The 21,578-nt window shown below is 59.3% G+C and overlaps 3 protein-coding genes across 3 annotated transcripts; 1 reads left to right on the top strand and 2 right to left on the bottom strand.

Moving 5' to 3' along the window:
- Positions 1-1,915: 1,915 nt before the first annotated feature.
- HRG_11891 (Arrestin-lik) lies at positions 1,916-7,007 on the bottom strand (the record flags this gene model as incomplete). Its single annotated transcript, XM_044870361.1, has 12 exons — positions 1,916-2,241; positions 2,292-2,502; positions 2,576-2,638; positions 2,718-2,764; positions 3,205-3,680; positions 3,825-3,922; positions 4,117-4,281; positions 4,371-4,886; positions 4,969-5,623; positions 6,065-6,658; positions 6,716-6,926; positions 6,989-7,007. The coding sequence occupies 12 exons, from the start codon at positions 7,005-7,007 to the stop codon at positions 1,916-1,918; spliced, it is 3,381 nt and encodes a 1,126-aa protein (XP_044714537.1).
- Positions 7,008-12,760: 5,753 nt separating this feature from the next.
- Positions 12,761-15,641, bottom strand: HRG_11890 (PIF1 protein; the record flags this gene model as incomplete). The annotated part of the gene is made up of 8 exons (XM_044870360.1): positions 12,761-12,985; positions 13,102-13,330; positions 13,396-14,008; positions 14,136-14,197; positions 14,256-14,698; positions 14,771-15,029; positions 15,243-15,295; positions 15,381-15,641. The coding sequence occupies 8 exons, from the start codon at positions 15,639-15,641 to the stop codon at positions 12,761-12,763; spliced, it is 2,145 nt and encodes a 714-aa protein (XP_044714536.1).
- Positions 15,642-20,440: 4,799 nt separating this feature from the next.
- On the top strand, positions 20,441-21,016 carry HRG_11889 (uncharacterized protein; the record flags this gene model as incomplete). Its single annotated transcript, XM_044870359.1, has 1 exon — positions 20,441-21,016. The coding sequence occupies one exon, from the start codon at positions 20,441-20,443 to the stop codon at positions 21,014-21,016; it is 576 nt and encodes a 191-aa protein (XP_044714535.1).
- Positions 21,017-21,578: the final 562 nt, after the last annotated feature.

Here is a 21,578-nt window from a genome sequence, read left to right as displayed (position 1 = left end):
ACCTTCCAGTCCTCCTTTTGGTGTTGCCTGCTGAAGTACGCCACCGTCAGGCATCGGCTGCACCTCCTCGCCCCCGCGCATCCTGCCCTTGCATTTGCGTCGCGCCCTTGTTTCCGCCCGCCTGCCCCGCCTCTGCCATCGTGTCCTGCATTTCCTGCCTCGTCCTAATTTCGCATCCTTCTTTGCCGCAGAACGACGACACGACCACGAGCACAAACGGCCTCTCTGCGTGTAGGTACGATATCGGGCTCTGTAGAATCTCCTTTGCGAGTCCGCCGCAGCTCTCGCAGCGCACCCTGCTGCCTTCCGACACGCTGCCTCGTGCTCCCGTAGGATCGGCCTTATCCACTGTAGGAACAGTGCACTGGCTGCGTGGTTCGGCCTCGCCTGGCCTACCTGCGTCACGAGCGTCTTCGGGATGCTATGCTTGTACTTCAGCTCCGTGGCCCCGAATTCGCACCAGAACTCCACGGAAACGTTGCAAGTGGCCATGCTGTAGTTGTTTTCCTAACTGCTCGATCGGTAGCTAGGGTAGACGCTTCTGCTCTTGTTCTCCTATTCGTGCCTTGGCGCCCTCTTATGCTCCCTTCCTCCGCTTACCCCGCAATCGTCATCACCGCTTTACTTGCCTTCTTGCTTTTTCTGCCTCTTCCCGCGGGATGGTGCCCGAATGGCCACTTTCTTTACCTACCTTTTTGCATGTTTTAGTTCCTAGCGCTACCGCCTGCTTGCGTTCTTTCTCTCACCCTGTCTTTGTCTTGTTTGTCTCTCCAATCTTCGGCCTTCGTTCCTCAAGGCTCTTTGCGCAACCCATGAAGGGTTGCCTTACCTGTTGGCCGCCAAAGAAAAGGTATGCCTTGAGGAACGTGCCTTGAGGAACGAAAGGACTTCATTAGCGCGCGGGGAAAAAAGGCCCCAGACTGCTTCACCCCCACATCCTCCGCCTCTGATTGGCTGATTTATTTCCTCTTTCGGAATAAAAGATCCCGTGTGATTGGTCGCCGACCCTTCCGTCCCTCCCTCATCATTGGTCGCAGCCGCCTTTTCTTGCCCCTCTCATGCCTTGCCCTGTTTCCCCCCCGTTTATACTCCTGTTTACCCCCTTGCCAATGCCAATGCCAATGCCAACCTTTTTCCTTTCGTCCGCCGGTTTTCTTATTGTGTCTAAAACTTGCGTCTTTTGTCTTTGCCCTTTTCGTTCATGCCTTTCTAGCGGGTTCTTCCTTCAAGTCTAAAGTCGCCCTCGTTGATCGCTGCTGCCCAGTGCCCTTGTCTTCTTGCCCGCCGGCGCGCTCCTCCGTCTTCTCCCCCTCGTCACCTCACCCTGACAACTCTCCTTGACTCTTCAGCGTCGCCATCCGACCGACGCAAAGCTTCCTCGACAGTCCTCTCGCTTAGCACCTCCAGCCTGGCCTGCGCGGCGGTCATCTCTTCGGGGACTCGGTTGCCCACCAAGTCTCTCCCGCACCTTGGACACGAGCGTGATGCCGTCTAGCGTTCGACAGCGCGATAGCTGCACATATAAGCTGTACGGGTCGCATTGCGAGGGCACGGCCCTTCCATCGACTTTCGTCGTCCGTGTCCCCGCAGCTCCAGGGCCACGCGCTCTGGCGTTCTGCCCTGCACCTTGTAGTCCGTGCAGGCGAAGGCTGCTGCGCACGGCAATCCCTTCCGGCTGACGTCGTTCTGCTGCCACGGCCGCTTTCGTTGGCAGTGTATCCTGACGCTCATCGGCGTTAACAAGATCGTGCCCGGCGGCATCCCGACGAAGTGGAGGTCCTTTGTCGTCGCCGATTCCAGTAATATCCCCGCCGGCGGCCGAAGTGGATCGTCATGTCGGACGAGATTCGATGCCCTGGGGACGCCTTGTCGACAATGACCTCCACCGCCGAGTAGCCGGCGCCGTTCACCAGCTTCAGCCCCCATGGGTGTTGTGGTTCACGACGACCGGCATCCCGGCCACGAACATGAAGACGGCCGGCACGGGGATCGCGCTATCGTCGCCTTGATTGAGTACCATGATCGCTTCTTCCTCGGTCGGCAGGCCCTCCTTCCACTTGTGCTCGGAGATGAAGATGCGCATCGTCGACCGCTGCTGGACCCGGAACGCCAAGCTTGCCTCCATGTTTAGGTTCCACCGATTCCTGTTCAGCGGCGTCACCACGGTGATGCCAGTCTCCCAAGGGATCCGCCTGCCCTCGCGGTAGCACCTGAGTTGAGGAGGTCCAGATCCGTGCGGTCCTGCACACCCTGCCGGATCCGCTTCAGCAGCCCCTGCAATTCCGGATCACCGGCGGCGCGCATTTGCTCGTTCAACATGACGACCGTCGTGAATCTCTTCCACAGCGCGTGCGCTTTGTCGTGCTGGTGCCGCTGCTCGGCCTTGAACGAGTTGTCTACGTCCCACGAGATGGCCGCGCTCGGCAGGACGATCGACCTCTCTTGGACCGGCCGGAACTGCTGAAAGTCTCCGCAGAAGAGGACGATGGGGATCCCCGAAATCTTTCTGCGATCCGCGAAGCCGACAGAGTCGCTCGTTTATGGCGTGCAGCGTCCGCGCTCCGAGCATGCTCACCTCGTCGATGACAAGCACGTCCTTCTCCTGCCAGTCCATCCGAGACTGGCCGTGGATGAACCGCTCCGCCCGTTTTGTCAGCCGCACCCCGTCAAGGTCCTTGGCTGTGTTCGCGCCGCCCGCCCCTTGGTCTTTAGTGAACCCGCAGGCGGAGGATCGTGATGCCGTTGATCTGCGCCGCGGCAGTCCCTGACGTCGCCGTGATCAGCAGACGATTCGAAAGGCTCTTCCCACTGAACAGCTCGACGAGTGCCCCAATGATCCGCGACTTGCCGGTGCCCCCTCGCCGCCGACGAACTGGCAGAGCTGGCCGGCATCGCCCTATTCGTTTGTCGCATCAAATCGAGCTGGCGGCATATTATTAGGAAAGCGATCGACTGCCTCTTGTTCAGCGTTAGCCGTGTTGACAACTCCTTGCCCGCCGCGAAGAAGGAGGTCGATGGGCCAAGCTGGACGCGCATTCCCGCTTCTGCGTCGCTAGCCGTCTCGTCGGAGTCGGCTGTCGTCATTTCGACGTCGTCCTCCCGAAGCCGGTCATCACCCTCCGCAACGCAGCTCGGCGATCGCTTTCCCGGACTGCGACTGTGGTTTGTACGCCTTGGATCATTCTCTCCCTTCCCTCGACGCACTTATCTGCTGCGACTTGATAGCCTTGACCTGATCCTGCGGCGGTAGTGCGGCCCCGGAAAATACCCGCCCTGGCATGCTTATGCACCTCAACCCTTGTTCGGGAATCGCGATGGCCTCGAGCTCGGCCGTTGAGCAGAGCGCCGATTGCTGGAATCGACAGAGCTGCCGCATCATTGCCATGAGCTCCGGCGACTTGGCCGTCACCTGATTCGTGCCCACTGCGCCTCGGACGACGTCGATCAGGCGCGTTGCGTCTCCGATGTTGTTGGACCGATACGTCGCTGCAAATTCTGCGCCCGCCTCGCCTGTCTCGCCCTCCTCGACGTGGGCGACCGTGGAATCGCCATCGCCGGATGAGGCCGCCCATTGCTTGGCGTCGCGCTTTGCGTCTTCGGCTGATCGTCGAAGCAGCTGCACGTTGTCGACGAGACATGATATTCTCGGGGCCAGCGCCTCTCGCGCCCGCTCCCAGATGCTATTGATCTCACCTGTTTCTTCGCACAGAAAGGACTCCACGGCACAAATAGCGCAAGATGCTGCACGGCTGCCCTTTAAGGGGAAGGGGGGGGAGGTTAGCCACTCTGATGATGCCTGCCGGCAGGGCGGTTGCTATACACACCTCCGGTGGCACGACTCCTCGTCGTCGTTGTGGCCGAAGTCCTTGCTCAGGTAGCCATCGAGGCAGACGGTAGCATGCTTGCCCGGCCGCCTGAGCACCTGGACCCAGCGTCTCCTGGCGCCCATCCATCCTCGAAGGGCACCTCTCCCAGGCCGCACAGCTCTCATCCTTACTGGTGCGTTTTAGTCTAACGAGCGATATGTAGTCGTATAAGCATAGCCTCGCAGGAGCTCTCCCGGTGCTGGTACGCCTCAACGTGGGAGATCCTCAGGCCTGCTTCTTCGACAACGACCGACTCATCCAGAGTATCATCTATGGCCGCCGCGCCACTTGCTCGTCGGAGATACGGCCACCGTCGAAAGACTTCCCAGTACAGCAGAGATGTGTTCAGGTACGCCCAGGCGCTGCTGTTGGTGAACTCGGCCGGATATCCAAGAAGATGAGCGACGACCTCGACCTGAGATAGCGGACGCTCCGTGAACACACGATTCGCCACCCTCATCAAGAACTGTCGCGTCCTGTTCCCTTGGCGGCGTCATCGCCAACAGCACCTCCACCGTCGTCCTGTCCTCCGTTGGCCGTGCCGTCACCCGTTGAGGCGGCCAGGAGATCGGCCGCGGCCGCCACACGCTTCCACACCGGGTCCTCCACCTTCGTCGCGTAGTTCGTGACATAATACATAAGGGCCATGGTCTTGCGCTGCGTCGCAATGAAGGAAATGTCGTGGTTGTGCCGGAGCCCAACAGCGATAGCCTTGTTCCATCGATTGACCATGCTGTGAGTCCTCCGGATCTGCAACACCCCGTCTGCCGTGATGGCGGTCTTGTCGACCAACCTCCATGGAGACTTAAACCGGCATGGATTCCCTTTCCGCGCTCCTTTGCCCAAGGAATACTTGACACAGGTCGGGCTATGCGTGTGAACCTGTGTAGCGCCGGCACAGAAGTTGGCCTCCTCGTCAAATGCGGCCGAAAACTGCTCGGTGTTGTCCAGCAGGGAGGAAATATCGGACGTCACAGATCGCTCCGCTTGCACGGCGCAGAACCCTTCCTGATCCAGATCCTATCTTGCACGTCAGCCTGGCCCCGTTTGTCCATCGGACGAGCAATTCAGGTTCTCAGTGACACGTCTTAGCTATTCTTACCTCGGAGAAGACACTATCGACGTATCGTATGATTCGCTCGCGATACGCCGCCTGATCCTCCCCGTGGATGTCGGCAAGCATCGAGCTGAGATGCGCGTTTCCGTGCAACCAGAGCAAGCCGTGAACATGAAGCGCCCCTCGTTCGTTGGTCTCCACAGCGCCATAGTACTTGCCGATGCGCCCGAATACCGACTCTTCTCCGACCTTCACGTAATGATCGAAGAACAGCTTCATCTCCCGGTGGAAGAATACGGCGGCGCTCATCGGATCGGACATGGCCAGCCTTGTCCGCTTGTACGCACTCCCAAGGCCTTCTAGGAACTCCTCGGCCGCGCCGGATCGCGTGTCCGATATGCCGCCAGTCGCAGCTTCACCGGGTTCGTAATGTCGTTTGGGTTGATGGTGAACCAGATGGCCGGAACGCCGTAGCCAACGATGAGCGACTGGATTTTCCGCCGCATATTGAGCCGAACCTCTCGACATGGGTTGCCGGTGGCCGTACAGCGAGAGGCTCCTGAGAAGCTCCTTCACGCCCTCATCGGTCGTCTTGCCCGAGCTCTCCAACTCGACCCTCGCCGCCGCTAACCTTTGCGCGGTCATCGAGCGGGCAACGCGCTCGACCTTGCCGAAGTCCTTCCTCGCCACACTCAGCATGCTGACGCGGCGGTTCCTCGACCGCACCCCCATGTTGAAGACGAGAAATGCAAATATGTGGTGCAACGCAAACCGGCCACCATGGCGCCGGGCACGATGTCGGCCCAAATCCGGAGGTTCAAGCTTCGGGAGGATACGATGTCTCCCGCTGCCGCCCCTGCCTCAGCAGCTCTACCGGTGCCTCGCAAGTTGGTAGGGCCTTCCCCGCCTCGGCTATGGCCTCTTCGGCCAGCCTTGGTCCCCAACGCCAAATGGGAACAGGGTCGGGAACGTTCTGGCGAAGAAGGACGTCTCAAAGGTCGGCAAACTCATCCCCGCGAGACTCGAATGTATGGCTCACTGCCATCGTCGCCACGCCCTCGACCCCACCGAGGATCCGACCCACGTTCTCGGGCCCGCGCGGCCGTCGTCGGCACCTGCGCCAACAGCGTCACAGGCAAACCGCAGCTTCTCGACATCCGCCACGTCTGGCGGTCCGTCCAGCCCAAACATGCCGGAAGACGTCACCTCGTTGATTGGTCGAACGTTCTGATCGGGGCTAGCACCAACTCCATCACGACCCGCGCCTTCTTCGTTGGGCCCGTGCCCTTCAGCCTCGCCTCCCGTTTCCTGCCTTTGGTTGAGCAGAGCGAAGAGTTCCTCGATCTCCACCGACCCCTCGTCGTCCATGGCGCGCTCCGTGGGCGGCACAACGTGCGCCGTCCGCGTTTTCTCCCATGCGGACGGCTCGTTCCGCTCCATGCGATCATACACCAAGGCCGGCACCCCGTCTATCGGGTCTCCCCAACTCTCCATCTCCGCCACGTCGATCTCGATCTCGGCGTAGTGGGGGTTGCTCCTCTTCAGCCAAACAAGAGCCCTCTCGACGACCCGCCGCCTCACCGACAAGAGACTCGACAGGTCGCTCGGTGCCGGCTTCTCCACGCCCTGCCACGAAACGTGGATCTCGTCCAGTGCTTGCAAAGGGGTGCGGGAGCACCTGGTCGCCAGCTCCTGCACGTTGTTGGGAAACACTGTGATGTGGCCCTTGACGTGCCTCGGATACCTCACGGCCTGCCTCTGCCCGCCCGGAATGCTATATCTCGTGACAAACCCATAGCAGGAGTTGAGCGAGACGAGCTTCTCTTCGACCAGCGTGAGTCCCTTGAGCTCGTCAGGGAACATGTGCTCACAGCCAAGGCGAGTGTGAAGATGGACCGCCGGCGACAGACTCCCGCGCGCCAGGCATCGGGCACACTCCGCACACACCGACACGGGCTCGCCTTCGGAAAGCAGCTCCGGCATGAAAATGGTGAGCGGCCGCCCTCTGGCACGCAGCTTGACAGCCATTGATCCCATCTGATCTCCCTCAGCTCTTTTCTCGTACGCTTGCGGTAGCACATCATGCAGGTCCGTATCGGCAACGTGCTCGCATCGTGGAACGCCTGATAAAATCCCGCACCGTCGACACCTTCCTGTCGTGCGGTATTGGCGTACACCACGTCTGATCGTTAGACAGCCTCTCCTTCATGGCGAAGTCTTCCTCCAAAAAACGCAGCACACTCGCCAGGTCTTCGGCCCGCAGCTCCCGACTCCTCTGCCTTCCGATTCCACTCCGAATCTGTTTTCTCGGGCGCTCGTCCGGACCAGGAAGACGTTTTCTCTTCTCCCGCCTCCGGGGCCGCCTCCGGGCCGCCTCCGATCCATGATTTCTTCTCTCCGTGGCTGATTCGCTTCTTCGCAAGCCGTCGGATGCGGCAGCTTTGGCGACGACTGCCCGACTACGTGCGCATCCCTGACACGCCATCCGGCCCTTTGCACTGGACAGGCACCGGGCCGTGCTGGCGAACGTTTTCCACGCCGAACCTTGACCTCAGTCCTTGCCTTTCCAGCACTCTCCTAGTTCTTGCTGCCGATCAAACTGCACGGGCTCCCCAGCCGCCACCCGCGATGAGCCGCCCACCTCCCTTTGCTGCAGCCTCCGCCCGCTCAGCGAAGCGTCCGCTGGCTCTGCCGCGGCGTCGCCCACCCACAGGAGACGGCCCCGGATGCTGCGCCGTACCTGCTGCGTTGGAGACACCCCTGCGGCCTGGTACTCCCTTTACCCGCCAACTCCGTCCCCGACGGCGCTTGGGCAAACCAGACGCAATCGCTGCTGCTAATTGCCCGTTTTCTCTTAAGTTGTCGAATACCGGTTCCCTAGGCTGGATGGATCGAAGCTTCGGTACCTCCTTCGAATGAACACTCGGGACATCGCCCGCCGCCGCCGTAACACGTTGCTCCTCATCTTCAGGATCTCCCTCCTGAGGCAGAAAGTGCCGATGAGGGAGCGGACGATCAGAGTCCGCTACCCCCATATCTCCACGTTCCCTAGGCAACAGGGGCCTCGGAAGCTGACCCGGTGACTGATGTTGCGCGGAACTTCCGCTGCTAACCATATTATGGAACTTCCGTGCTCTGTTTGACCGCAAACCGCCTCGCGGCGGTCTTCTCGGCAACGACCTCGCAATTGCTTCTGCGTGCTGTCTCCATGCGGTGTCTTCAACCACAGGTTTCCTAGGCTGAATCGGCCGGAACGTTGATGCCGCATTCGCCCGTGATTCGTATCTTCGTAACCGTCCCAGGCTCTCCCCGTGCTCTGCGGCCCTCTCAGAAGCTGCCACCACATCTACACCGGCTCCTGTCGCACCATCTCCGAGCCCCGAACCCGACCCGCTCACGTTCTCACCTCTTCTCCATCCCCGACTGACAACGAACAGGCTTCAGGGTGAGCAACCGCCTCGCTTAACTTCACTGCAGGACTGTCCGCCATGCTGCTGCCTCCTCGACGTCGACTGCCGTAAATTGGCAACAGGCTATAAAGCTTTGGCTCCGGAGCACCTCCACTTGGACAGTCTCGCTTGTTGACGACGCTACTTCTCCCGAATGGGAAGCTCCCTAACCATCACTTCCCTCATGGCCGTGGCGTTTCTTCCTTATAGCTTCCCTATAAAATGCTTCCCTATGGTACCGAGGCGATGCAATACTACCCCTCTATATTCCCCCGTTACCATGCCTATCTATGTGCGTCCACCGTCCCGGCCTCGCCTGGTCTCCACGTGCGACCTGCTACCCCAGCTTTGCCAAAAGCGACCCTTCCATCGCCGTGCTCTCTTTTGCGCACTCCAGCGAATCCCTGGCCACTGCCGACCTCCGGCACATGGAGATGGCCGCGACAACCGCCTGCCGCACACTTCAAACCATACTCTTCAGCCCTTCCAACACCATCCTACCAACCTTGCGCATCAGTTCACCATCAATATCCGCCAATCCGCCTCGTCGAGCAACAGCCACAAGGCTGCCGGCGATAACATGTCCATGACGTCCCTCATGCAGCCGGACTACCCTTCTAGATTTGCTCCCTCGCCAGCACCAATGTCGCATCAACGGCCTTAATGCTAAAGCGATAGCCAGGACCCCCCTGCCTGTCCTCTTGTAGTCGCTAGCCACCGGAGTCTCGACTTGCAAACCCTCTTGGAAAGTTCTCGTGACCAACTCGCATCCTCCTCCTCAGGTCGACCCATATATCCGACTTCACCGTGTCCCAATAGTAGACTCGACACGGTCGGCACCCGCCTCGCTCAGCCGCACGCAATGCCCATCCAACTACCGACGACCGTCAAAAGAGGAATACTACCATAACCTCTTTCTTTCCTTCACTCATTCGTTATTGCCCCTTTGCTATCTACTCCATGCAACGATGACACCGAAGGGGACTACTGGACTTTCTTTCTCCGCAGTCTTACCCACACTAACCTTACCGTTCGCCGACCTCCAACTTCTCGCAACATAGCCATCACCCCTACTCAACTTCCAACCCCCGGCTCCCTACTTCACTCACGACCACAGAACCAGATGGTCGAGACTGCTCGAGAACCTCGCCAGCTCATTCCCGCATACCCCCGCTTCTGATCTATCACCTAGGTAGCATTCACTGACTCTCAAGTCTCCCGACCCGAGCCACGAGCCCTCTTTCGAGCAGCAAGAAAACCTGCTTTATAGGATGCCACCTCTACTCTGCCTAACCCCTCCTTTACACTTCCACGGTGACCACATCTGCCATGTTCTCACGATGTCGGCCTCCCAGCTCAACGTCGATACCTCGTCCTCCCGCGGCAACCTCTTGACAGCCAGAAAAATGCTGGCGCCGACATGTCCATGATGGCCTTTGTCCAGCCCGGCTGCCCGTCTAGGTTCGCCTACCAGAATGAGCATCGTGTCAAAGGGCTCAACGCAGAAACCCTAGCGAGGGTCTTCCTTCCAACGCCCTCATGGCTGTCGACTCCAGAGTATGCAGCAATCCGGTCAGATCCTGACAATCCATCGACCTGCATCTTCTTGAGCCTTAATATTTCCATATACAACCAACAGATAATCCCTCGGAATGGACCGAGCAGTGGTTCTTATGGTCGGCCGTGTTCATCCTTTGCCCTGACGTGGGAAATCGAGCGACGATAGCTTCGAGTCGGAGGATGACAACATTACAGAATACACCATCCCGGCTCTCATCGTCCGCGACCACAGCTACCAGCCGTAGGTGTATGCTCCAGACCTCCGTCACCACTACCATCTCTGACGATGGCCACAGAGTCATCCCTCGCACCCTCGGCTCGGCGGATGCCTTCCCAGCGATACAACCCATTGTCTCCTTCACGGGACCTGTCATCGGTTCCGGCCGCGACCTTCTGCATGGAAACTCGGCTGCGGCCCTTGACGACACCAGCTGAGCTGTTGCGGCTTTGTCCAGCTCTCGACCTTTATCTGTCCTGGGATTCGGGCAAACACCCTTCAAGGGCTTTCATCCTTTCAACTTTTCGTCATCTTCCCATTCACGCCAATCCTTGACCTCCTATGCAAGAAGATGACCGAGAGGCGCGATAGCCAGTTCCAGCCGAACGCTCTCTCACCTGCACGGGCAAAATCGCCGGCTTACTCGATCACCAGATCATGACACATGCCCCGGCCTTCGAGCAAGACTATATCTTCATCGTCGTCCCCGATACATGGACTTTCCTTGACAGGGCCATGTCCAACCAGGCTTCTGCGACACAGCTACTGCCGACGACACCAAGGGCTCAGTCAGCAACCCTCGGACTATAGCGATGCGTTGGCCAGGTTTACCTCTACCAAAAAACGCAATGCCGCCCCAAGCGGCGCCTCCCCCACGCCGCCTGCATCTAGGTCAGTCGATCCCCTTATGATGACATCAAAGCGGTCATTGCCCGATCCCGACCAAACCCCAACCAAGAGACCGCGACTTTCTCCAGAAATTTCCACCATAGTCGCCGCCTGTGATAGTCGAGGCCCCGCCAAATCCGACACTTCCTCCCTTCTGTCCCACGAAGACCCGGAGACTCAGAGACGGACACCGAGCCAGTCAATCACCCAGCCACATCCGCCTCTGGCCCTATCAGACCTCCGGCGTCAATCTCTTCCCGACCGCACCGCGCCCGACATCCGCCCAAGAATATTCTGTAAAGCAACGAACGAAACAACACAACATGACAAGGAACATGTTTCATCATCCTCAAACTCAAGTGCGAAAGGCCCTAATGGGATATTTCCTTCTCCTCTTGCTCTCCTTTTCACAAAGACAATCCAGTCAAAACTTCTCCAATATACTCCTTATTCTGTTTATATCCACCACTTATAGCACCTGTAAATCCTCAGAGCCTTCCACTCGCCCACATGCATTACCACCCACAACTCTCTTCACCCCTGCCGCCTCTCCACGCCCTTTGCGCCTTTGCAAAGCAAAATCTCCCTTGCAGCGGCCTAGGCTGCCTCTCTGACGCTCTGTCTCGATTTCACTCACGATAATGCTCTACGTCTCTCGCCGGATCTCCATCTCATATCTCTTATCTCACTCTTCTTCCTGTCTTCCTCTCACTTCCCTGTCTCCTATCTCCTGTCGCCAACTCTCTCCTCTCGCCGACTTTCTCCTGTCGCCATCGCCAACTTTCGTTCCGAAAGGCCTCTTTGCGCGAGCCGCGGCTGGCGAGCCTTCCCTCGTCTAATAACGCCCTGCAGACCCCGCCCTCTCCCCAAAAGTTCTCCGCCCCTTGATTGGTCCCTTGTGATTGGTCCTCTCTTGCCTCCTCCTCGTTGGTCGCTGCCCTTCCCGGCTTCTGCCTTTTCGCGTGCCTTATCCCACCACTAGGCGCCTCCCACCCTGTCTGCCGCCTGCCGACTCTTCCCGCCTGCCGAACTCTTCATCGCGTCACCTAGCGCGGCCGCCTTGACTCTTCAGCATCACCGTCCAGCCAGCGCAACGCCTCCTCAACGGTCCTCTCGCTCAGTACCTCGAGCCTGGCCTGTGCGGCAGTCATCTCCTCGGACCCGGTTGCCCACCAAGTCTCTGTCCCGCACCTTGGACACGAGCATGATGCCGTCTAGAGTTCGGCAGCGCGATAGCTGCACGTACAGGCCGTACGGGTCGCACTGCGAGGGCACCACCGTTCCATCCATCTTCGTCGTCCGTGTCCTCGCAGCTCGAGGCCACGCGCTCCAGCGTTTTGCCCTGCACCTTGTAGTCCGTGCACGCGAACGCTGCTGCGCACGGCAAACCCTTTCGGCTGACGTCGTTGCGTTGCCACGGCCTTTTCGCTGGCACTGTATCTTAACGGTCATGGGTGTCAACATCGTGCCCGGCGGCATCCCGACGAAGTGGAGATATCTCGTCGTCTCCGATTCGAGAATGATCCCGCCGGCGGCCCAGTGGATCGTCATATCGGCCGAGATCCGATGCCCCGGGTACGCCTTGTCGACAATGACCTCCACCGCCGAGTAGCTCGCGCCGTTCACTAGCTTCAGCCCCTGGTGGGTGTTGTGGTTCACGACGATGGGCATCCCGGCCACGAACATGAAGACGGCCGGCACCGGGATCGCGCTATCGTCGCCCTGGTTGAGTATCATGATCGCCTCTTCCTCCGTCGGCAGCTCCTCCTTCCACTTGTGCTCGGAGATGAAAATGCGCATCGTCGACCGCTGCTGGACCCGGAACGCCAGGCTCGCCTCCATGTTCAGGTTCCACCGATTCCTATTGAGCGGCGTCACCACGGTGATGCCCGTCTCCCAAGGGATCCGCCTTCCTCCCGGTAGCACCTTGAGTTGAGGAGGTTTAGATCCGATCCTGCACGCCTAGACGGATCCGCTTCAGCAGCCTCTGCAGCTCCGGGTCGCCGGCGGCGCGCATCTGCTCGTCCAGCATGACGACCGTCGTGAACCTCTTCCACAGTGCGTGCGCTTTGTCGTGCTGGTGACGCTGCTCGGCCTTGAACGAGTTGTCTACGTCCCACGAGATGGCCGCGCTAGGCAGGACGATCGACCTCTTGACCGGCCGGAACTGCTGAAAATCTCCGCAGAAGAGGACGATGGGATCCCGGAATCTTGCCGCGATCCGCGAAGCCGGCGAAGCCGCTCGTTCACGGCGTGCAGCGTCCGCGCCCCGAGCATGCTCACCTCGTCGATGACGAGCACATCCTTCTCCTGCCAATCCATTCGAGACTGGCCGTGGATGAACCGCTCCGCCTGTTTCGGCAGCCGCACCCCGTCAAGGTCTTTGACCATGTTCGCGCCCCGCCCTTGGTCTTTAGTGAACCCGCAGGCGGAGTGGATCGTGATGCCGTTGATCCGCGCCGCCGCAGTCCCCGACGTCGCCGTGATCAGCAGACGATCGAAAGGCTCTTTACTGAACAGCTCGACGAGTGCCTCGATGATTCGCGACTTGCCGGTACCGCCTCGCCACCAACGAACTGGCGCAGCTGGCAGGCATCGCCCCGTCGGTCTGCTGCATCAAATCGAGCTGGCGGCATATTATCAGAAAAGCGATGGACTGCCTCTTGTTCAGCGTCAGCCGTGTTGCCAACACCTTGCCCGCCGCGAGGAGGAGGTTGATGGGCCAAACTGAACGTCCATTCCCGCCCTGCGTCGATAGCGGTCTCGTCGTCGGCCATCGTCATTTCGACCTCGTCCTCCCGAAACCGGTCATCACTTCCCTCCTTCGAGGCACTTCCCTGCTGCGACTTGATAGCCTTGCCCTGACCCGGCGGCGGTAGTGCGCCCCCGAAAAATCCCCCCCCTGGCATGCTTAACCGCCTCTCCCCTCGTTCGATCAGCGCCGTGGCCTCGAGCTCGGCCGTCGAGCGCAGCGCCGATTGCTGAAACCGACAGAGCTGCTGTATCATTGCCATGAGCTCCGGCGACTTGGCCGTCACCTGATTCGCTCCCACTGCACCTCGGACGACGTCGATGAGCCGCGTTGCGTCTCCGATGCTGTTGGGCTGATATGTCGCTGCAGACTCCGCGCCCGCCTCGCCTGCTCCACCTCCTCGACGTGCGACCGTCGGGTCGCCATCGCCGGACGAGGCTGCCCATTGCTTGGCGTCGCGTTTTGCGTCTTCGGCGGATCGTCGAAGCAGCTGCACGTTGTCGACGAGACGTGATATTCTCGGGGCCAGCGTCTCGAGCCCGCGCCCAGATGCTGTTGATCTCACCTGTTCCTTCGCCCAGGAAGGACTCCCACGGCACGAACAGCGCAAGATGCTGCACGGCTGCCCTTCAGGGGTGGGTTAGCCTCCGATAATGCCCGCTGACAGAGCAGTTGCCATACACACCTCCGGTAGCACGACTCGTCATCGTAGGTGAAGTCCTTGCTCAGGTAGCCGTCGAGGCAGGCGGTAGCGCTTGCCCGGCCGCCTGAGCACCTGAACCCAGCGTCGTCCCGGCGCCCATCCATCCTCGAAAGACATCTCCCAAGCCGCCCAGCCTCGTCGTTGCCGATGCGTTTCAGTCTGACGATCGATATGTAGTCATACAGGCATAGGCCTTTCAGCAGCTCTCCCGGTGCTGGTACGCCTCGACGGGAGATTCTCAGGCCTTCTTCTTCGACGACGACCGACTCATCCAAGGTGTCATCCGTAGCCGCAGCGCCACTGGCTCGGAGATGCCGCCATCGCCGAAAGACTTCCCAGTACAGCAGAGAACAGTTCAGGTACGCCCACGCGCTGCTGTCGGTGAACTCGGCCGGATATCCGAGAAGGTGAGCGACGACCTCGACCTGTGATAGCGGACGCTCCGTGAACACGCGGTTCGCCACTCATCAGGAACTGTCGCGTCCTGTTCCCTTGACAGGGTCATCGGTGGCAGCGTCTCCGCCACCGTCCCGCCCTCCGTTGGCCGTGCCATCACCTGTTGAGGCGGCCAGGAGCTCGGCCGCGGCCGCCACACGCTTCCACACCGGGTCCTCCACCTTGGTCGCGTAGTTCGTGACATAATAGATGAGGGCCATTGTCTTGCGCTGCGTCGCAATGAAGGAAATATCATGGTTGTGCCGGAGCCCGACAGCAATAGCCTCGTTCCATCGATTGACCATGCTGTGTCCTCCGGATCTGCAGCACCCCGTCTGCCGTGAGGGCGGTCTTGTCGACTAACCTCCATGGCGCCTTGAACCGGCAGAGGTCCCTTCCGCCCTCCTTTGCCCAAGGAGTACTTCACACAGGTCGGGCTATGCGTGTGCACCTGCGTCGCGCCGGCACAGAAGTTGGCCTCCTCGATAAACGCGGCCGAGAACTGCGCGGCGTTGTCCAGCAGGGAACCAATACCGCCCGTCACAGATCGCCCGCTTGCACGGCGCAAAACTTTCCTGGTCCAGATCCTGCCTTGCACGTCAACCCGGCCCCACTTGGCCATCAGAAGAGTACTTCAGGCCCCGGTGGCACATCTTAGGTAGGCATTCTTACCTCTGAGAAGACGCTATCGATGTATCGGACGATTCGCTCGCGATACGCCGCCTGATCCTCCCGTGGATGTCGGCAAGCATCGAGCTGAGATGCGCGTTCCGTGCAGCCAGAGCAAGCCGTGAACATGAAGCGCCCTCGTTCGTTCGTCTCCACGGCGCCATAGTACTTGCCGATGCGCCCGAATACCGACTCTTCACCGACCTTCACGTAATGATCGAAGAACAGCTTCATCTCGCGGTGGAAGAACACGGCCGAGCTCATGGGATCCGATATCGCCAGCCGTGCCCGCTTATACGCATCCCCAAGGCCTTCTAAGAACTCCTCGGCCGCGTCGGGATCGCGTGTGCGGTGCCGCCAGTCGCAGCTTCACCGGGTTCGTAATGTCGTTCGGGTTGATGGTGAACCAGATGGCCGGCACGCCATATCCGACGATGAGCGACTGGATTTTCCGCCGCATATTGAGACGGACCTCTCGACATGGCTGCCGGTGGCCGTAAAGCGAGGCTCCTGAGAAGCTCCTTCACGTCACCATCGGTCGTCTTACCCGAGCTCCAACTCGACCCTCGCCGCCGCTAGCCTTTCTGTGGTCATCGAACGCACGATGCGCTCTACCTTGCGGAAGTTCTTCCCACACTCAACATGCTGACCCGGCGGTTCCTCGACCGCACCCCATGTTGAAGACGAGAAATGCGAAGATGTGGTGCAGTGCAAATCGACCACCATGGCGCCGGAGCACGATCTCGGCCCACGCCTGAAGGTTCGCTTCGAGACGATAGGGTCTCCGCGGCCGCCTCTGCCTCGACAGCCCTGCCTCGCAAGTTGGCCGTGACCTTCCCCGCGTCGACCATGGTCTCTTCAACCAGCCTTGGTCCCCCAACGCCAAATGGGAACAGGGTCGGGAACGTCCTGGCAAAGAAGGACGCCTCAAAGGAATCGGTAAACTCACCCCGCGAAACCCGGATGTATGGCTCACAACCACCGTCGCCACGCCCCGAACCCCGGCTAGGACCCGACCCACGCTCGGCCCGCACGGCCGTCGTCGGCACCTTCACCAACAGCGTCACAGGCCAACTGCAGCTTCTCCACGTCCGCGACGTCTGGCGGTCCGTCGAGCGCGAACATGCCAGAAGACGTCACCTCGTTGATCGCTGGATCGTTCTGGTCGGCAGGCGTCACTTCCATCGCGAACCGCGCCTTCTCCGTTGGGCCCGTGACCTTCACCCTGGCCGCCGGCTTGTCCTTGGTTGAGCAGGGCGAAGAGCTCCTCGATCTCCACCGGCCCTCGTCCATGGCGCGTTCCGTGGGCGGCAACGTGCGCCGTCCGCGCTTTCTCCACCCAGACGGCTCGTTCCGCTCCATACGATCGCACACCGACGACGGTACCCCGTGTATCGAGTCTCCCAGCTCTCCATCTCCGCCGCGTCGATCTCGATCTCGGCGTAGTGGGGTTGTTCCGCTTCAGCCAGACAAGGGCCCTCTCGACCACCCGCCGCCTCACCGACAAGAGACTCGACAGGTCGCTCGGTGCCGCTTCTCCGCGCCCTGCCACGAGATGTGGATCTCGTCCAGTGCTTGCAAAGGGGTGCGGAGCACTTTGTGGCCAGCTCCTGCACATTGTTCGGAAACACCGTGATGTGGCCCTGACATGCCTCGGATACTTCACGCTCTGCCTCTGCCCGCCCGGAATGCTATATCTCGTGACAAACCCGTAACATGAGTTCAGCGAGATGAGCTTCGACCGGCGTCAGTCCCTTGAGCTCATCGGGGAACATGTGCTCGCAGCCAAGGCGACTGTGAAGGTGGATCGCCGGCGACAGGCTCCTGCGCGCCAGGCATCGGCCACACTCGGCGCACACCGACACGGACTCGCCTCAGGAAAGCAACTCCGGCATGAAAATGGTGAGCGGCCGCCCTTTGGTACGCAACTTGACAGCCAATGATCCCATGTAATCTCCTCAACTCTCCTCTCGTACACTTGCAGCACACCATGCAGGTCCGTATCGGCAACGTGCTCGCATCGTGGAACGCCTGATAGAAGTCTCGCACCGTCGACACCTTCCTCTCGAGCGGTATTGGCGTGCACCACGTCTGATCGTTAGACAATCTCTCCTTCAAGGCAAAGTCTTCCTCCAAAAAGCGCAGCACACTCGCCAGGTCTTCGGCCTGCAGCTCCCGTCTCCTATGCCTTCCGATTCCACTTCGACCTGTTTTATCGGGCGCCCATCCCGGCTAGGAAGACGGGCTCTCTTCTCCCGCCTCCGGGACTGCCTCTGTCCGCGCAGCGAGCCGTCCGCTGCCTCTGCTGCGCCATCGTCCACACCCACCTGTGCCCGGCCGCCGAACCGGTCCCCGACGGAGCTTGGGCAAACCCCATGCAATCGATGCTGCAAATTGCGCCGTTCGTCTTAGGTCTTGGAAAGTCGTATCCTTGGGCTGGATAGGTCGGAGCGTCGGTCCCTTTCGAACGAACACCCGGGACACCGCCGGTCGCCGCCTTATCTCCTGCCCGTCACCTTCAGGACCCTCTCCTGGGGCAAAACGGCCGATGAAGGGGCGGACTGTTAGAGCCCACTGCCCCCTGGTCTCCACGTTCTGTAGGCAACACGAACCTCGGAAGCGGACTCGGTGACTGACGTTGCGCGGAATTTCCGCTGCTGACCAAATTACGGGACTTCCGTGCTCTGCTTGACCGCAAACCGCCTCGCGGCGGTCTTCTCGGCAGTGACTTTGCGATCGCCTCTGCATGCTTTCTCCATGCGGTTTCTTCGACCGCAGACTGCTTAGGCTGAATCAGCCGGAACGTTAATGCTTCATTCGCCACTGATCTGTATCTCCCGAACCGCCCCAACCTTGTCTCCCGTGCTCCGTGCCCTTCTCGGAGTTGCCCTGTATCATCTCCGCACCCCGAAACAGGCACTCCCGTTCCTACCCTCTCTCCATCCTCGACTGACAACGAACAGGCTCCACGGTGAGCGGCCGCCTCGCCTAGCTTCCTGCAGGACTGTCCGCCATGCTACTGCCTCCTCGACGTCGACTAGCGTGGATTGGCAACAGGCTAGAAAGTTTTGGCTCCGAGCACTTCCACTGGATAATCTCGCTTCTTGGCGTACACTATTTCTTTCCGAGTGGAAGCTTCCAACGATCACTACTCATGGCCGTTTCTTTCCTTATAATGCTTGCCTATGGTACCGAAGCGATGCAATACTACTACCCTTTGTAATCCCCCATTTACCCTCCCTATGTGTCCACGTCCCGGCTCGGCTGGTCTCCACGTGCGACCTGCTACCCCAGCTTTGCCAAAGGCGGCCCTTCCATCGCCGTGCTCTCTTTGCGCACTCCAGCGAATCCTGGCTACTGCCGACCTCCGGCACATGGGGTGGCCGCGCCAACCGCCCGCCGCACACTTCCAACCATACTTCCGGCCCTTCCAACGCCGTCCCACCCACCTTGCGCATCAGTTGCTCCATCAATATCTGCCACTCCACCTCGTCGAGCAACAGCCAAAAGGCTGCCGGCGATAACATGTCCACGGTGTCCTCGTGCAACCGGACTACCTGGCTAGGTTTGCTCCTCGCCACCACCAACGTCGCATCAACGGCCTTCATAAAGCGACAGCCAGGATCCCCTGCCTGTCCTCTTGTAGTCGCTAGCCACCGGAGTCTCGACTTGCAAACCCTCTGGAGAGTTCTCGTGACCAACTCGCATCCTCCTCCTCAGGTCGTCCCCATATCCGACTTCACCGTGTCCCAATAGTGGACTCGACACGGTCGGCACCCGCCTCGCTCAGCCGCACGCAATGCCCATCCAACTACCGACGACCGTCGGGACCCTGCAATACTACCATAACCTCTTTCTTTCCTTCACTCTCATTCGTTATTGTCGCCTTTGCTATCTACTCCATGCAACGATGACACCGAAGGGTACTGCTTTCTTTCTCCGCAGACTTACCCACACTAACCTTACTGTTCGCCGACCTCCAACTTCTCGCGACATAGCCATCACCCCTACTCAACTTCCAACCCCCGGCTCCCTACTTCACTCACGACCATAGAACCAGATGGTCGAGACTGTTCAAGAACCTCGCCAGCTCATTCCCGCATACCCCCGCTTCTGATCTATCACCTAGGTAGCATTCTCTGACTCTTAAGTCTCCCGACCTAGCCGCGAGCCCTCTTTCGAGCAGCAAGAAAACCTGCTTTATAGGATGCCCACCTCCACTCTGCGTAACCCTCATTTACACTTCCACGGTGACTACATCTGCCATGTTCTCACGATGTCGGCCTCCCAGCTCAACGTCGATACCTCGTCCTCCCGCGGCAACCTCTTGACAGCCAGAAAATGCTGGCGCCGACATGTCCATGATGGCCTTTGTCCAGCCCGGCTGCCCGGCTAGGTTCGCCTACCAGAATGAGCATCGTGTCAAAGGGCTCAACGCAGAAACCCTAGCGAGGGTCTTCCTTCCCACGCCCTCATGGCTGTCGACCGGAGTATGCAGCAATCCGGTCAGATACTGGCAATCCATCGACCTGCATCTTCTTCAGCCTTAATATTTCCATATACAACCAACAGATAATCTCTCGGAATGGACCGAGCAATGGTTCTTCATGGTCGGCCGTGTTCATCCTTTGCCCTGACGTGGGAAATCGAGCGACGTGATGGCTTGAGTCGGACGATGATAACATCACAGAATACACCGTCCCCGCGCTTATAGTCCGCGATCACAGCTACCAACCGTGAGTCTATGCTCCAAATCTCTGTCGCCACTGCCCTCCCTGACGATATCCATAGAATTGTCACCGCACCTCAGCTCGGTGGATACTTTCCAACGATACAACCCATTGTCTCCTTCACGGGACCTGTCATCGGCTCCGGCCGCGACCTCCTGCATGGAAACTCGGCTGCGGCCCTGACGACACCCAGCTGAGCTGCTGCGGCTTTGTCCAGCTCTCCACCTTTATTTGTCCTGGGATTCCCGGCAAACCCCTTCAAGGGCTTTCACCCTTCCAAGTTTTCGTCATCTTCCCCATTCACGCTAATCCTTGACCTCCCTATGCAAGAAGATGACCGAGAGGCGCGACAGCCAGTTCCAGTCGAACACTCTCTTCACCTGTACGGGCAAAATCGCCGGCTTACTGGATCACCAGATCATGAAACATGCCCCGGCTTTCGACCAAGACTATATCTTCATCGTCGTCCCCGACACGTGGACTTTCCACGACAAGGCCATGTCCGACCAGGCTTCTGCAACACAACTACTGCCGACGACACCCAAGAGCGGTCGGCAATCCTCGGACTATAGCGTTGCGTTGGCCAGGTTTACCTCTACGAAGAAACCCAAGGCCGCCCAAAGCCCCGCCTCCCCCACGCCGCATGCTTCTGGCCCAGTCGATCCCCTTATGCTGGCATCAAGTCGGTCATTGCCCGATCCCTACCAAACCCCAACCAAGAGACCGCGACTTTCTCCCGAAACTTCCACCATAATCACCGACTGTGACGGTCAAGACTCCCAAATCCGATACCTCCTCCTTTCTGTCCCCGGAAGACCCGCAGAGTCAGAGACGGACACCGAACAGGTCAATCACCAAGACACATCCGCCTCTGGCTCTATCAGACCTCCCGCGTCGATATCTTCCTGACCACTGCGCGCCCGACGTCCGCCCAAGAATATTCTCTAAACTTTAAAGCATCAAACGAAACAATACAACATGACAACATGTCTCATCATCCTCAAAATCAACTGCCAAAGGCTCGAATAGCACATTCTCTTGCCCTTCTTGTTCTCCTTTTCATGAAGACGATCAAGTCAAAACTTCCCAATATACTCCTTATTCTGTTTATACCTACGACTTATACCGGTAGCACATGTAAATTTTCCGAGCCTTCCACCGCCCAGACATGCATTACCCACTCATCTCTTCAACCCTGCCGTCTCTCCACGCCCTTTGAGTTTGCGCTTTTTAAACAAAATCTCCTCCAGCGGCCTAGCCTGCCTCCCCGACGCTCTGTCTCGGTTTCACTCACGATAATGCTCTACGTCTCTCGCCGTGTCTCGTATCTCGACCTCACTCTTCTTCCTGTCTCCATCTACTGTCGCCAACTCTCTCTCTCTTCTGTAGCCAACTCTTCTCCGGTTCTCTTGTCGCCAAATTTCGTTCCGAAAGGCTTCTTTGCGCGAGCCGCGGCTGGCGAGCCTTCCTC

Source organism: Hirsutella rhossiliensis, assembly GCF_020360975.1.
Source record: "Hirsutella rhossiliensis strain HR02 chromosome Unknown scaffold00026, whole genome shotgun sequence".
Lineage (NCBI taxonomy): Eukaryota > Fungi > Ascomycota > Sordariomycetes > Hypocreales > Ophiocordycipitaceae > Hirsutella > Hirsutella rhossiliensis.
The sequence above is the reverse complement of the archived record's forward strand: the minus strand, read 5'-3'. Positions and strand labels throughout refer to the sequence as shown.